The sequence below is a fragment of the Pyrgilauda ruficollis genome, unplaced genomic scaffold, assembly GCF_017590135.1.
Source record: "Pyrgilauda ruficollis isolate IOZ18807 unplaced genomic scaffold, ASM1759013v1 scaffold19, whole genome shotgun sequence".
Classification (NCBI taxonomy): Eukaryota; Metazoa; Chordata; class Aves; order Passeriformes; family Passeridae; genus Pyrgilauda; species Pyrgilauda ruficollis.
The window spans coordinates 10,013,351-10,029,343 of NW_024518095.1; the positions used below are offsets into that span (position 1 = coordinate 10,013,351).

The following is a 15,993-nucleotide window of genomic DNA, read 5'->3' on the forward strand; positions in this document are numbered from 1 at the left end:
TTCCTGGTAGCTTCTTCACTGTAAGGATTCAGCAATAGTTAGCCTGTAGTAGGACCACCATTCAGGGCTCTGAATTAGTACTATGAAGTAAAATAAGTCCCGTACAATGAAGCTGTATCAAGCAGCACAGATCTCTCATTTGGAAAGCTAACCAGAAGTATATGAGGGGTTTAAAACTGCAAAGATTTGAAAGCAACTTGAGTAAGCAATGTAGTTATGGATTCAGCCTAAAAACAGGTAAGGAAAATGGCTAGAGTATTTCTTTGTGCTGTTTTATTCAGGGACTGCTTGCTGATTATTCTCAGTTTGCCAGCAGACAGTGGTTGGCAGTTGCTCCACTGCCCAAAGAGCATTTCAGTACCATTAGAGATACTCTATTTTGCTCCTGTGATAGAATTGTGTTGGTTGCTGAGAGATATGGATAAAAACTGGGAAGAACCTCCAAATATATCAGTATGTAAACTAAGAGAGAGAAATGCTGCAAGGAGATATGCAGTTAGATACTAGATTATTAGCACATAATAAAAACCTCTATTTTAGTATTTTCCAGGGAAATTAGATTAAAAATATTTTTTCCTATGTCATGAGTCTTATTAGCAATCCATGTTGATCAGCTCAATCATATTATCTACAATAGCTCCTGCACAGGAAAAAAAAATTAGAAATGGATGCAAATGGAGTATGCTATGCTTGTTTCTCAAGAATGATGTTATGGCTATGTTTTCAAAAACGTAGAAGCTTTAGTAATACTATACCTGTGTAGATCTTCTAGACTGTCTTGCTTGCCTGGATCTAGCTTTTCTTTGGGACTCGGACTCTTCATCACGTACTGGAGTGAGGTATGATCTAAAGAGTGAATTACAAACAAAATTGGCACATGATAATTTTTGCACAAATTTATTAAATGGTCAACCGCCCCCCCAACACTGCAGACTGAAAACCAAGGCAGTCAGAAGAAAATATTTAACTATATGGGATAGTTTACATTTTAGATATTTCATTCATATCATACGGATCTACTTATTCATCAAGACAACAGCTTTAGAGCTCAAATAAAAGACACAGTTTTCCTACTTAATTTAGATTTATTTTTACCATTTTCTATAAATTTAACTTCAGCTCTTTTGGTATATCACTGGTCTACTAACACAGGGGTAGAAGACCCCAGAGATTCAGCCAGTTAGACATTTTTATATCAAATATGTGCGTGTATTAACTTTTGACATAATTTGTAAGCTTTCAGAAAAAGCTAAATGTATTGTTAATGCAGAAAACCTAATTATATTATCCATTTCACCAGAAATTAAGAATCCCTGAGGAGGTGGTTACCATATTTTCACATGAATCATCCACGCTTTGAGCAATCCAAATCCCTTTGAAAAAAATGAGCTTAAAAATAAATCTTCATGAAACCCACAGAAGTCCTGCAGAATAAGCAGGTAATTGTAATCAAAGATAAAAGGCTACTAGAGTAGAAATAGAAGGTCTGGACACTTTTAAAGAAATTCTGTAATTCAGATAACAGGTAAAAAACCAACAGGACATAGATGCATGCAAAAATGCATATATTTTTATGTATGTAAACCCATAATTAAAGAACTTAAAAGATTTTCAGGCATTTATTGATTTTCTATGGCAGAATACTCTGGGAAGCTGCTATAATTTCACACAGTTTTTAAATCTTTAAATTCGCTAAAAATTAGAAAAAAGTGAAAAAAAGAATTGAAAAAAGCAAACTCAAAAGGTCGCTAAAAGGCTGCTTAAAACCTCTCTGAGCTTCTTTAGATCAGAGTCTATATTTTCTGATTGTCTCTCTTTATGTGTCATTAGTTAAGAATGGTTGAGAGTCACTGGATTAGAATACAATAATTTGCTAGTGATTATGCCATCAATTATTAACATCTAAATAATTTATGTATGGAAAGAGCAGTTTGTTCACCTAATAATATATTTAATAGCCTTAGCACATACTAAAAAAGAGTTCCAAAGCAATTGTAAGATTTAAAAAACTTCATTTACACAGACCTATGGATTACAACCTATGCTCTACCCCATTAAAATACTTACAGCTAACTGCTATACTTAGAAATGTTGAAACAAATCCCATCTTATGGTGCATCTTAAAAAACCTACACTATGTAAATTTGATTTCCTTATCCTGGTCTCTTGCAAGCAGCATTTTTGATTGACTTTCCATTTCCCAAAAACTCTAGGCCGTATCAAGACAAGGAAAAGGGTGCCCGTTAGGCTGCTTTAGGTAGCCTGACCTGAACCACCACCTACCCAGGAGTGCTTGACTGCAGAGCAGGTGTCATCTTTAGGGCTTAAAATTGCTACAAACTGTTTGCCATAACTTTCTTTTTAGTAACTGCTGTACCTACAGCTACCTTCCAATAAATCTGAAATACTGTAAATTGCACTGAGAGAAAATGCAAAGTCTCAACTTTTCAGGTGCACATTGCAGCTACAGTCAAGAGTAGAAAGTGCTCTTCCCTAGCATCCATTGCATGTGCCACACTATGCTGTATTATTCACAATACAAAATCTTAAGAGAGTCAAGTTTGTCATTTCCTTCCCTGTTTCTCTTAACCAATCCTAAAAATCAAATTATTTTTAGGATTGGTTTAGAGAATATAGCTTCTTCAGCTGTTCCAAAAGAATGCACCATTACGTCCTTCATCAGTAAAGTACTTTATATCTTCACTTTCAACTATCTTTGAAATAGTCTTGCAAACATACTTTCTAAATATACAATTTCAGTCGATAAACACAGATTAACCGACTTCATTACTTAAGAAAATATATAGCATGTAATATTTAATATACATTTATTTGTTCATGTGCATAGAAACATATGTAGATACACACACAAATATAAGTATCTATCTGTATATATACAGATAGATATGCTTGTGCTCATATTTAGAGCACAACATTCTCAAATGCATGCAGCAATTATTCCAATTTTGATTTCTAAGATTCACAGACATACTAATTTGCCATGAAGAATGCCTCTGCAACAGTATATTACACAATCAGCCCAGTCAGAGAAAACCATGGCATTTCAGGCCAGCTGCAGGTATCTAAAACATATGTAGTATATGCACATTAGTATACACACACTGGTGAGAGCAAACAGACAGCAAAAGCCTAATTCTAATCTTCCTTGCCTTTCTAGCTTATACAGGACTGAAACAGCATTTGCATTTTAGAATTTGAACTACTCTGAATTCCTTTTGAGAAAACTCACATTTTGTTGGTTATGCTTTTCATTTGTTGGATTTGGTTCAAATTTCACTACGGAAAATGCAGGTTCTGACTACTGTAGTTACTGAAATGGATTGTTAGCACATGTGGACCCTTCCTGAATCATGGTGGGGAATAAAAACATAATCCATGTATCACAGAAGTTTTTCCATCTCAGTTTTGGGTAGGAAGACTACAGAAAACAGACTACCCTCATTAGGCCTCTATAAGGAATCTTTAAATGCTGCTGCCTTAAGTGAACCAAAAGAATACAATATTCTCCTGAAATAAGGAACAGCTTCATTACCTCCGTGAACATACAGAGATACACATATCTGGCATTGATACAGAAAGTACATTTGGAACCTACTATAGCAGCAACACACAAATCTGAACTTGCAGCAGAAGGGTTAAAGGATAAACATTTATAAGTACCCAGAAAAAGAAGAACAAGGGAAAGCTAACATGAATTAACAATCTTTTGAAATCTTATTTTTGCTTCCATAAATAGAAGGAAACAACTCTTTATGGAAACAAATATGGACCTATCTTAACTTACACTTCATGTAACTGTAAACAGAAAAATGCACCATATTCTTAAAGTAAGATTTACACCAGCTTCTTACTCATTCTTCATACTGAATACATCTTAAAGCATTGCATTTAAAATTGTATGACTATGTTTCAAGTAGAAGAGACCCTAAATCATGCAATGAAATAAACAGAATGTGTTGGGTTCAATACTCTCTTCTCAATAATGTCAGGCATACAAAATGATTGAAAAAATGCTATGCTGTGACTTATTAGCATACTGCCAATGGCACACTACCTCAGTCTGCAACAATGTAGTTGTAGTAATTAATTAATTAATTGCTCATTTAATTATTTTTAGTTCAGTGTTTTTAAAGAGTTGAATTGCTGGTATTTCTAAGAGGACTCATTTAATCTGTTAAAGAACCCAAGGTCAGTCAACAACATACAATATCAAAGTTTAAATTTCTCTATTAGTACTAAACTCTTAGATAAACTGAGGTACCAGTTGTTTCAATGCACAGCAAGAAAACAACATTGCTTTACACACAGTACTTTTCAAATCTGTGGTAACCAACACATTCCTTTAAATAATAAAAAAAAGTATAACTTTTGGGTAAGAGCAACATTACTCTTAGGACCTTTACACACCTCCGTCTCTCCCTGACCTCTGATGTTGAGGACACAGTGCCAGAAGTAGCTGTAGTCATGGCTGTAGTAGTGGCTGCAGCATTTACAACAGATGGTGCAACAGGAACGGTCACTGCTGTAGGAACACTGTCCTTTTCTTTCTCAGTACTATCCTCAGCCCACAAACGATTTGAGGTACTACAGCATAACAAGCAGCAACACAAAAAAAGAGAAAAGGAAACAGCTAAACAATGAAAGCACTTTACTAAACAACTAATAACATGTAAATTGAGGGATGGATTTTTTTTTAAGAAGCAAACTGAGAAAGGTCTCTACTATGAAAGCTCAGCTTGAGCTAATAAATTGAATAAATTAAGAATTACCAGTTCACAATAATTGAACTTTTATTCTTCAGACCCTTCCAACATTTGATTTATTGTTTTATAACAACATGGCTTTCATATTACAGTAGAAAGCCATTCACAATTTTTGAGCCAAATTGTATAAAATCAAAACAAATTTAACAGTAAAGTGAAAAAATCCAGAGCCCCAGGATCTACTAAACAAGAACGCATGCACATACATAAGCACACAGTAGACCTGACAAAAAAAGAACAAAATGTCCTGGTGCCATTACCTGCTTTGTACACCTGCTGAAGTAGAACCTGTTGTACTCTTTGTAGTAGTGTTTGTGCTGGCAGGCAGCGTTTTCTGAGGACCAGCAGAAGAGGTAACTGTTGATGCAGTACTTGGAACATTAGAACTTATCAAATCATCTTGTCTTCTACCAAAGGAGCCACTGAAGGAGAGACATGTACAATGACTGCATTTATTCCTTGTATTTACTCATTAAAATATCACCAAACTGTGAATGATCTATTAAATTTCTGCCCACGTATTCTGTGCCTCAGTTGAGTTTTGGAAACTTCTGGTGCAAAAGAAGCATTTTTTCCATTGTTTCCTTGGCTAGGACTTTTAATCTATGATTTTGGAGGGCAGCAGAAGTGTCCCTTAATCCCGAGCATTTCTTTACCAAAGAGGACAAAGAATGGAATCTCACTCGTTTATGTAAGAATGTCTTGATCACATTTACTAAAGCATTCACATAGGGCCCCCAATGTCCCATTTTTAAACTGTTGTTTCACCCACACTGAATACCTCAGAAAACGCAGAACCTTACTGCACAGCTTGTCAGGAAACAAAATGTCATCAATATCACTCCTCTTATAATTTGAAAGCAATTAAATATACGGCCCCATTTTAAAAAAAATCTTTAATCATTCCCAGGAAGAATAACCTCCCACTCAGGTTTTTCCCTTGCTCTTCAAGCTATAAAGCAGACCCAGTGGTTTACAAGAAATAAATATGCATTATGCTGTATGAGACAGCCTGGCTACTGATAGCATCAATGTCAAGACACAAAAAAATGCTAAGTATGTATCATGTACATCAGCAGCACGTACCAATATGCAGTTCAGTTATTTGACTCTTTTCCTTGATCTATTCATTTTAGTTGTTTATTGCCCCACTAATTACAATGACGGATTTGACAAATAGCTACATACTACACAATGCAGCGAAGTTAATCATGTATTGTATGTGCAGCATATGATTCCTCCTGAGAAAATTCTTCAAGTTAGGAACCAGCACACCTGAGAATTGTTCTTGCATTTTCATAATTTACTTTGCATTCAAGTGAATTTTATGCATTCTGTGATGCTTATACTCAGCATAGGTATGGCTATAATTTACAATTAAGGACAGCAGCCCAATACCTCCAAGACTGTTATGCAATAACCAGAATTCAACAGAGACAGTGTTTTCCCTTTTTTCATACACCAAGCAGAATTATATCCATTTCAACATTTAAAATAATTATCTTTGACTACTGACCTAATCTGGAAACCGTCAAATGAACCCCAAACTGAAATAAACCATAGGAAAAAGAAAGCATCTAACTTTAATTACATAGTTTAAAATCAGCACAACCACTGCACCAGCATACAAGTGCGTGTTTAAAACCAGCACAACCACTGCAATATACACTTTGCAATTATTATGAACATGGCAATATGTTACCATTCAGTTTTAAACTGTCCTTACAAAATTATTCAGTACTTGCTAACTTTTAAGAGAAAATCCCATACCTTCTTTGATAACTTGTGTTTAATGATGTAGGACCTTCATTCAAATTGTTTTTCTTGACATCTTCCTCCCATTTTCTCCTGGTGTAGGAACTGCCACCACGTATTGAACTAGCAGACGAATCCCTAGAAAAGAGATTTTAGTTTAGCAAACTCACATTAAAGAAGGCTGTTCTTGATGTGAGTTGAACAGGAGCTTAGAATTAAAATCCTGGATAACACACTTAAAATAAACATAACTGAATAAGGAAAAAAATTGATTTTATGGACAATCATTTTCAAACTCTGTGAAAAGATACTACATTCATAGTAACACAATTAGAAACATAAGAAGAAAACAGCACCAAAAGAAAACTGCTAAAGAGGATTTAATCAACATTAAATCAATTATTGCTTTTTATCTGTGGTTATTGCTAGCTTTGTTTTTCTCAAAAAAGGAACAAGACATTTTTCTGTTTGCTCCTGAGATTATCCAGTGCAATAAGGAAAATCTGCTTGGCTTTTTTAATAGCTAATTTGATGGCATTTTTCATTCTTTGATGTTATAAGAAGTTTAAAAGCTGGCAAGCCTTTAGAACTCATGATACTCTAAGACCAGCATAACTAGGCTTGCAGTAGCCATTCCTGAGGGGTCTGACATGTATCACTAGCTGACATGACTTCAGTCATAAGGAATTTCCAGGCTGTTGTTGCAGTTTATAGCAGCAAGGAATGACAGTGCAAAAATCTACTTAGAAAAACTATCCCAAAACCTGACATATAAAAACTGAATTTCTAATAAAAATATCAGCTCAAGATTTGAAGTTCAGACAATAGGACGACTAAAACATGTCTTTCACAAAATTATATATAAGGCAATCAGGTGTACAAGGCAAAATAAAACAAAACTTTGAAAAGATGCCTTCTATGTTCAGATACCTTTGGCCATCATAATGTGCCTCTTTCTGCATGAAAATGTATGTTAGCACTCCTGCAGTTGGAAACTGTTGGTTTTCTGCATAATCTATACAGCCAGACAATGCTATAAATTAGCAATGCCTTAAAACATGAAAGTTTGTCAGTCACTATAAAATCTTATTTAAATTTCATATTAAAATAGATATATACAACTTCATAGTCACCTGTTTTCTTTTTCATCAATATCAGAGGTACTGGCCAGCCGTCTTGGTATTGTAGGTGCAACATATGCAAGTCGAGTTCCTTTTCCATCTTTCTCCTGAAAGACAATAGTTTTTTTGTTAATTGTTACTATTATTGATTATCTTCTCTGGAAAAGCATCATTATGCCAACTCTGGCCGTGTTTATTGTGACCCAATTATACAAATGAGTTTTAAGCTTTAGTGAAATATCGCAAAAGACTGTAACAGGAAAAGGAAACTGCTAATGTTTCCATTCTAGTGATGCTAATGACTTATTTCTCTTTTTTCTGCTTTGCTGCAGTACACTTCCGACAGTGATTCCTGAAAGAAACTGGTTCAGTATTTTTATATAGCACAGTACATTATTATTCTTAATCTTTAAACTATATAAACATTTATATTTGAAATAGAAGCACAAGTTTTATTTTGTTCAGCTACCTGAACAACACTTGGTTTAGTGTATCCATGTTTAGTTACAGAACCAATTTTTAAAAACAAAAAATCACTACAAAATGAAAATGAATACAAAAAAGACTTCTTTCAATTATAAGATTATTTTAGCATAATTCTCCAAGTGATGTAAATGCTATCAAGTCTCTCATGTCCCCAAATTGCAAAAATGACTATTAGCTTTGCAAGTCCTAAAAAGGAATGAAATGCCAGACCTATGTACCAGGTCACCAGACATTGGAGGAGCATATTACACTTTGAGAGATACTATAAAGAAGCTCTGTAATTCAACTTTTTGGAATTTTAGTAAAGAACAGATGTGTACTACAATCTCACTTCTGTAATACATCATTAACATCTATACTAAGAAAGGTATATGAATTCCTCAAAATTTTCTTTTATCCTGAAAATTATTACCTTTTCTTTGTTGTCCAGCGAAGAGGAAAGTCTAGGACTTGATGCAGAACGCATAACACCTGCAGAGTCCTTTTCTTTCTGAGCTTCCTTGGAAGCAGTAATCTCTGCAAGTGCACCATAACTACCAGTTTTTCTAAGACCCAACCTCCATGAAGCAGGAGATTCATCTTTCCTCTCTTCATCTTTGGGAGAAACCTTGGTTGTAGATGTTGGAAACTATAAAACACATGAAAATGAATTTACATTATTAATTTACGTTATCCATTGTAATTCATGCTCCTTGCAAAGATTCAAGAACACAACTGTTTTTAATAAACATAAGTGCTGAATCTGTAGGGAAGTTGTAGTGAGAGGCAACCTATGCACTTTTCACTTGAATTAGTCAATGAGATCAGAACCGTAAGACTGGTCAAGGAATATCACTCTCATAAAAGTTAGCTTACAAAAACCCACACTTTGTAATACACGCTGTGAACTTAAGATAAAAACTTAGACACATGCAAACCTGGTATTAACATTTTGATTAAATATGTTATTTTGCAACCTGTACATAAACCTGTGCACACAAGAACCTCACCATAGATTTTTCACCCTTATTGGGCACAAGAACAATGCCAGTTTTGCGCAAGCCCTGCCTCCATGATGCAGGATCTACTGACTCCACGACAGGCATGATAGGAGGAATGAAATCATACTAAAGCCAATTAAGACAAAGATGAAGATTGAAAGATAGGAAAAGAGAAACCAAAGGTTGTTTTAACACCATATAGTTTGTTCTTAGGTTTATATTAAGTATATTAAGTATATTAAGGATTATATTAAGTAACTCTTCATTACAACACAAAAATACCAAAAAAGCAGCAAGACACTTAAAACCATAGTAACAGATTACAACTAAATGTAACACAGCATGTTTAGCTCATTCAGAGACAGAATTACAGCTTGCATAGAAAAGAACAACAAAGCCTGTAACCTTACAAGGTCTGTGGCCTAAATCTTCACACTGTTGAGAATACTGCAAGATTCACACTAACATACCCCTCATTTTCTTACCATGTATCACATATCCCTGAATCACATCCCACGCTAGCACAGCTATCCTCCCAGACTTGCCTTACCTTCAGCACCTGCAGCCACAGAGCAGCATTACTGAAAGCAATGCAGACTGAAGGAAACCTGACCTTACCTTAGTATACTGTATCTGTACCCCTTGGTTTGGCCATCTATGATATAAAAGCAAAAGTGCAGCTACAGCAGATCAGATGGCACAGACCCAGAAAGGCAGGTGCAAATGTAGGCGCAAGATCACACACAGAATGCTGCTTTACCTTCATTGGAAAAAGCAGTTTAAAGCATTTCTGTTTATTGACAGGATCTGTAATTGCTCCTTTAGATCACATGTACCTGCTATGTTACAAGACAATAATTTTTATATAAAGTGCATTTATTTTACAGCTACAGAAGGCCCTGAGCTTTTCACATAGTAATGGGAAGATAACTAGTTTATTTTTAGCCTGCACCTTTTACCTAGAAGACCAAAATATAAATCATTAATTTCTGCATAATAGAATCAGAAGTGTATTGATGATTTATAAAAGGTTATAATTTAGCTTAAAATCAAGCTTGTTTCCTCTCTTATGAAAATACTCCCCCATATCATTAAATCACATACCTGCACCTGTTACATTAAAGTATACTTTGTACAATGAATCACTATTAGATTCTATTGTGAATATGGAAGTATAAATTCAGTAAGCTCTCATGAGCAAAATACACTTTACAGTATTCTCCTAGTAGTATGTCTTTTCTCTCTACTGTGGCTGCAGTATATCATGGTTACCACTTCTCCTGAACATGCTTCTCAGATGCATCAGTACAGGGTTATACTTTGATGATGATGTGTACAGAAAAGTTATAATGAATGACAAATGAAGATTTACTGGCTTACTATCCAGTTTGCTCCAACATTCTGAAAGTTTGACTTCTGACTATGCATTGTTATCTATTGCAATTTTTTCCCCTAGGCATACTTATCTTCCCCTTACCAAGTAAAACTCAAGTTCATAAAAATTAACTTTTCATTTAAAGTTACAAGCTGCAAAAGCTTCCAGCAAGTAATATGGCTTTGCTAGGTGAGGCTCTGAGCTATGCATTGAAGAAATTATGTGTCCCTATTATTTAGCTCTTCCATGAGGTCCTAACCATATTAAAACAGGGATGAGACCCACACAATAAAGTCACATAGTCATGGCCTGCCTCCCTTGAATTAAGTGCATGAGAAATACAGGCACAGAGAGACATGAGAACTGTAGCTTCTAGAAATTCTGGAGGAGTTTGACACATTTGACACAGGAAAGACTTTCAAAAGACCAAGTTTAGTTTCAGAAAATACAAACAAGAACTCCACTCACTATGCAACAGAATTTTTCTTTTTCGGAAGGATTTTACATTCAGCTATTTCACAGTTTTGTATTTTACGTCCCTGTGCAGAATTAAAGCCATTCAAAATTTAAAAAAAAAATTATCGGTTTCTGGAAAAGAAAGCATTTCAAGAATCTGTGCATATTTTTATCAATTCACTGGTTAACCAAATCTACTACTTACGCTAGGATAAAAAGATAAACTTACACAGAAAAAAGAAAGAGAAAATCGTAAGATTACGATGTAATAGAAAATAAAAAGGTATTTTCTTTTACCTTCTTTACAGGTGATGTAGGTGCCCCTTGGCCACCAGCTACTGAGGGTGCCATCACAGGTACTGATGCTGATTGTGTACTTGTGGTATTTGCATTATTAGCTGCCAAGGTTTTGGTCTTATCTGCAAAATATTTACAAGATTTAATCTTCATTCTTCATTCACAATTTCATCACTTTTACAACACCGAAATGAATTTCTATCCAAGAAACTTGACAGTTAACTTTATCACCAGCATTTTGTTATTTATTCCTCAGTGTTTTCTCCCTCACTCTCAATTTACATCTTTGCTAGGTCTACCTTGTTTTCCTAAAAGGTTGTGCATGTAACAATTCTTTTGTATTCATAAGGTGTTACCACTCAGAGATGCAGAGACAGAGCTACGGAACCATTCAGGTTCAAAGTGACTCAGGAGATCACCTAATTCACCCTTTGTCCCAAAGGAGGGTCAATACTGCTCATGCATCAGGTTGCTCAAGGCTTTGATGAGTCACATCTTGGAAACCTCTGGAGACAGAGATTTCAGACTCCCCACACAGCCTGTATTTTAGCAGCTGGCTAATGACTATAAAAACTGTAACAGTAGGAGATATGTTAGCATCTCATCTGATCTCATTAATGCATATAAGTATCTCAAAGGCAGGTGTCGAGGATGGTAACCAGACCTTCTTGGTGCTGTCCAGTGACAGCGCAAGGAGCAATAGCCATAAAGTAAAATACAAGAAGTTCCACCTTAACATGAGGAAGAACATTGAGGGTGGTAGAGCACTGGAAGAGGCTGCCCAGGGAGGTTGTGGAATCTCCCTCTCAGGAGACATTCAAAACCCACCTGGATGCTTTTGTGTGTAACCTGCTCTAGGTCACCCTGCCTTGGCAGGGGAAGTTGGACTCGATGATTTCCAGAGCTCCCTTCCTACCCTGACTATCCATTGATTCTGTGATTCTGTAATAGTTAATTCAAACTACAGAAGGCAGGTGCCAATTTAAAGTGAAACCTTTATTCTCTGATAACTATGCATATTTGAGTTCAAAGAAATAATTAACTGTACAGAGAAGCCCATCAGGAATTCTGGTCACCAGAATGAGCTGAGGCAGATACTTACTTGCCTTCTAGAGCACCAATTTTCCATTTGCTTCATTCCTTCTTTGTCCCTTGTTTTTCTTACCTACATTTCACTGTCTACCTACCTAGTCTCTTCTGCTTTGTCCAAATTTCTTCCTCTGTCCATGGTTCATGAACCTTAACCCTTCTTACATAAACTCACAGAAAATGTCATGATTGAGATACAACTGCTGTCACTGCTTTTGCTGGAGCTTCATAATGTTACACCTCACTTCTGTTTCATGAATTCAAACTGCACATTCTTCAGGCTTGGCTGTTCCTCCTATTTATTAGTGCAGTATGAAGCAACAATCCCCACTGGTTCAATCCCCACTGGTTTTGGCTCTACTACAGACACATCTTTCCATCTATGTGACCCATACAGCCTAGGAGCAATTAATTTAGAAAGTATACAGGGTTTTCATGCAGTGTTCTCACAATTAACATTTAAATTCAATAAAATACTGATATACAATTAGAAATTGTGTAATCCACAGTACTGGTGTTACACACTTGTTTTAGTTATGGACATAGTTGAACAGATGTTGTGAATGTTAGTTATGCAGTAAACAAATACAAATATAAAGTTTGCAGCTTACATGACCAACGGCCCTATATGGAAAGTTCTTTTTAAACACAAGGGAAAAAAATGGTGGTAAAATTCTAGGTTATAAAAAGCTGAACAAGGCAATCTGGACTGACAGTATGATTTGAGATGATGCACAGGCAGATCTGATAGAAACTTTTTAAGTAATACATCTTTAAAATACACAGAAATGATCCCTTAAGTTTTAGTTTTCATTTCTCCAGTTCTGTACTGCATTAGTATATAACTGTGAACTTCACATAAAGTGTTAGCAAGTTCTCATCACAGTTTAGTTAGACAAAACAATCCTTTTCCAGCCTGAGAACCAACAACACCGTTGCAGCTTCAGGCCCAAAAGTTATAAACAACAGTGAACTGAGAAGAGCAATCTGGGAGGATGGGACTTCATAACCTGAAGCTGTAATTGGACATTTAACTCCAATATGCTAATGGACCAAAAGTTATAGAAGTCTAAAAACTCGTGACCTGTTGTCCAACTTGGGTGGAGCCACAGCCAGGTTCTTGTACTGCCCAAGGTTCATCCTTTGAAGGCCTTTTAATAAATACCTACTTTATTCCTTTAACACTGTCTAGCCTCTGTTCTAGATGGCCTCTCAAGGCATCAGAAAAAGTTATCAGGAGTGAAAGCATGGAAGGAGAAAAATGGGTTTTTCACAACTGTATTCTGAATTTATTTCTAGAGCAGCAAGAACAGTTGTATGCATGACTGAGCTGATATGGACTAATTAAAAAAAATTAGAGTATGTCAAAAAAAGTAAGCTACAAAACCTGAACTGATGAAAATCTTATTTTTTATCTTGTTTCCCTGTCCTTTGCAATAAGCTACTTTCACATTCATGTTTCCCTTCTTGGTCTTACAGACAGAAGTGTATTTATATTTAAACTATATTCTCAAGTAACCAATGAAACAAAAACATAGGAAAACATTCTAATTATCCCAAAAGATTTGAAATCACCATCACCATTTCCACTACTTCAGAATACTGAACACTGTTAAAATATTTCACAACCAGAATGCTCCTTATAATAATAATAATAATAACAATTTTTCACTAGAAAAGTCTTTCACTACCTTAAGCTGAATAATGGTTAAAAAAAGCGAAAGTAAAATCTTGGAACTAAAGAGATGTAGCTCTACAGGGAAAAGCTTCAAGTGTATCTTGCCAAATAAAGTATGATAAAGTCTTGTTGATATTAAAACCCCCAAAGTTTACATAAATTAATTCTTGTGTCACAGTCAAATTTTCCTGGCATGAACTACTGGCAATGAAGAGAACACAGTTACCAGAGTCATAAAGTTCAGCAGACATTACAGTCAGCTCAGTGACAGAGAAATTACTACATGTTATATATTATAAGTAGTTTGAATTTAGCAAAGCTCAGTAAATAATGGATGCAAGTACATTAAGGTAAAAAAGTAATTACAAAGCCTGCCAGACACTTTTTTTCAGCTTAATATTGAAATGCTGGATTATTTCAAACTACAAAAAAAAAAAAAAAAAAAAAAATTAAACCATAATAGAAAGTTTGGTTTTGCAAGTTATTTTTACTTCTACCTACATTAAATGCTTATGATAGATTGGCTAGCTGTAAAATACATTCTTAGTCTTATCTTTTCAGGTGAAGAAATTAGAATGTATTAAAATAAAAACTGACATCTCACCAAAACCAGTTATTTTTAAAAGTTTTTGTCTAAAATATTAACAAGCTGTTTCTAATGACATCTATGTCTATGTATTGTACTGCTGCACTGCAATTCTAATATTCTTTATTAGGATTAAACATACATCTTTAAACACTTATTGCCAGACACTTGTTTTCTGGTATGAAAGAAAAATATACTATGTTGCTCTTTTATCAGTACTTATTACTCTGATAATTGTTCAAGATAACAACAACAACACAGAAATTCCATTTCTCAAGAGAGAAATAGACATTAATGTGCATACAATGCAAAGCTTTTCAAAGAACATTCCTCTTGAAGTTATATATCAAGTAACAGTCAACAATAAAATAACACCTTTGAAAGTTTATCTTAGTACACACTGAAAATATATGCACTACTACTTTATGAATACCTGAGCCAGATTAAGTGGTAATTACTTCAAGATGGTAAGAACAAATGAGAATGTTTGCACTTCTGCTGATCCAATCTCTGTACCAGTTCCACAAGCAAATACTGCTAAGAAGTCTTCCCCTCTAATTTGATCTTCAAACTTTTTCAATGTTTCTGACATGCTACTTCAGGCTTATATTGTTCTATCTATCTAATTCACAGCATCTATTTGTTAAGCTGCCAATCAAGTAAACCGGCTAACAGCTTTAACCTAAGTAGCTACCAGTAAAGACATCTATTTGATAAACCTGTTATGACTCAACTTTAGACATATATAAACTTATTTTAAATTAACCAGAGACTTAGTGAAATACAGAAGAATAAGTGAAATTTAATATACTTAACTCTCTATCACGTGATATTAAACAAGAAAATTTATACATTTAATGAAATGCAATGCTCCAAATAACACACCTGTCTCTGCTTCAGATTCTGAGTCATCATCCTCTTCCTCTTCACTAGAACAACTGGATTCATCCTTCTTTCCTTCTTCTTCTTCGTCTGCTTTCTCTTGCTCCAGAGACTCTATACTAGATGCATTCTTTTCTTGCTCCATAATCAGCGTCTCCTTACTGAGATTGTAAAGAGAAGTATTTACTAAGTACTGAAAAATTTACTAAAGCCTGTTAAGAGTAAGACTTTGTGACAGCTTGTAAAGTAATCTTTTTAAAGACTTCATATGTTTTCTTCTTTTTACTTACTTTTTAAATGTTTTCTGTGTCTGATTATTATCCATGTTGGCTGTGGATTCAATTAGGGGAGATTTCTTTTCACGTTTTTCACTATGAAGCTTCAAAACAGAGAATGATGCAGTTTAATTGTTAGAATATCCATGTGACAAAATAACAAAGGGAGGGGAGATCCTAAATACTACAAATGCTAGAATGTTTAAAAAATTTCAAAAGTATCAATGTT

General features: G+C 34.9%; 1 protein-coding gene across 10 annotated transcripts in view; it reads right to left on the bottom strand.

Moving 5' to 3' along the window:
• The window catches only part of PPP1R12A (protein phosphatase 1 regulatory subunit 12A), a 111,339-nt gene that overhangs the window by 22,486 nt on the left and 72,860 nt on the right, over window positions 1-15,993 (bottom strand). For 6 of the 10 annotated variants that reach the window (XM_041465512.1, XM_041465511.1, XM_041465516.1 and 3 more), the window contains 10 exons: window positions 15,780-15,868; window positions 15,493-15,650; window positions 11,255-11,376; window positions 9,136-9,252; window positions 8,559-8,774; window positions 7,673-7,767; window positions 6,555-6,677; window positions 5,045-5,206; window positions 4,429-4,605; window positions 756-846 (listed from right to left, as the gene is read on the bottom strand). In XM_041465512.1, the coding sequence (XP_041321446.1) occupies window positions 756-846; window positions 4,429-4,605; window positions 5,045-5,206; window positions 6,555-6,677; window positions 7,673-7,767; window positions 8,559-8,774; window positions 9,136-9,252; window positions 11,255-11,376; window positions 15,493-15,650; window positions 15,780-15,868 (1,350 nt within the window). The remainder of the gene's footprint in view (window positions 1-755; window positions 847-4,428; window positions 4,606-5,044; window positions 5,207-6,554; window positions 6,678-7,672; window positions 7,768-8,558; window positions 8,775-9,135; window positions 9,253-11,254; window positions 11,377-15,492; window positions 15,651-15,779; window positions 15,869-15,993) is intronic. The other 4 variants (XM_041465518.1, XM_041465513.1, XM_041465520.1 and 1 more) reach the window with 2 other exon arrangements.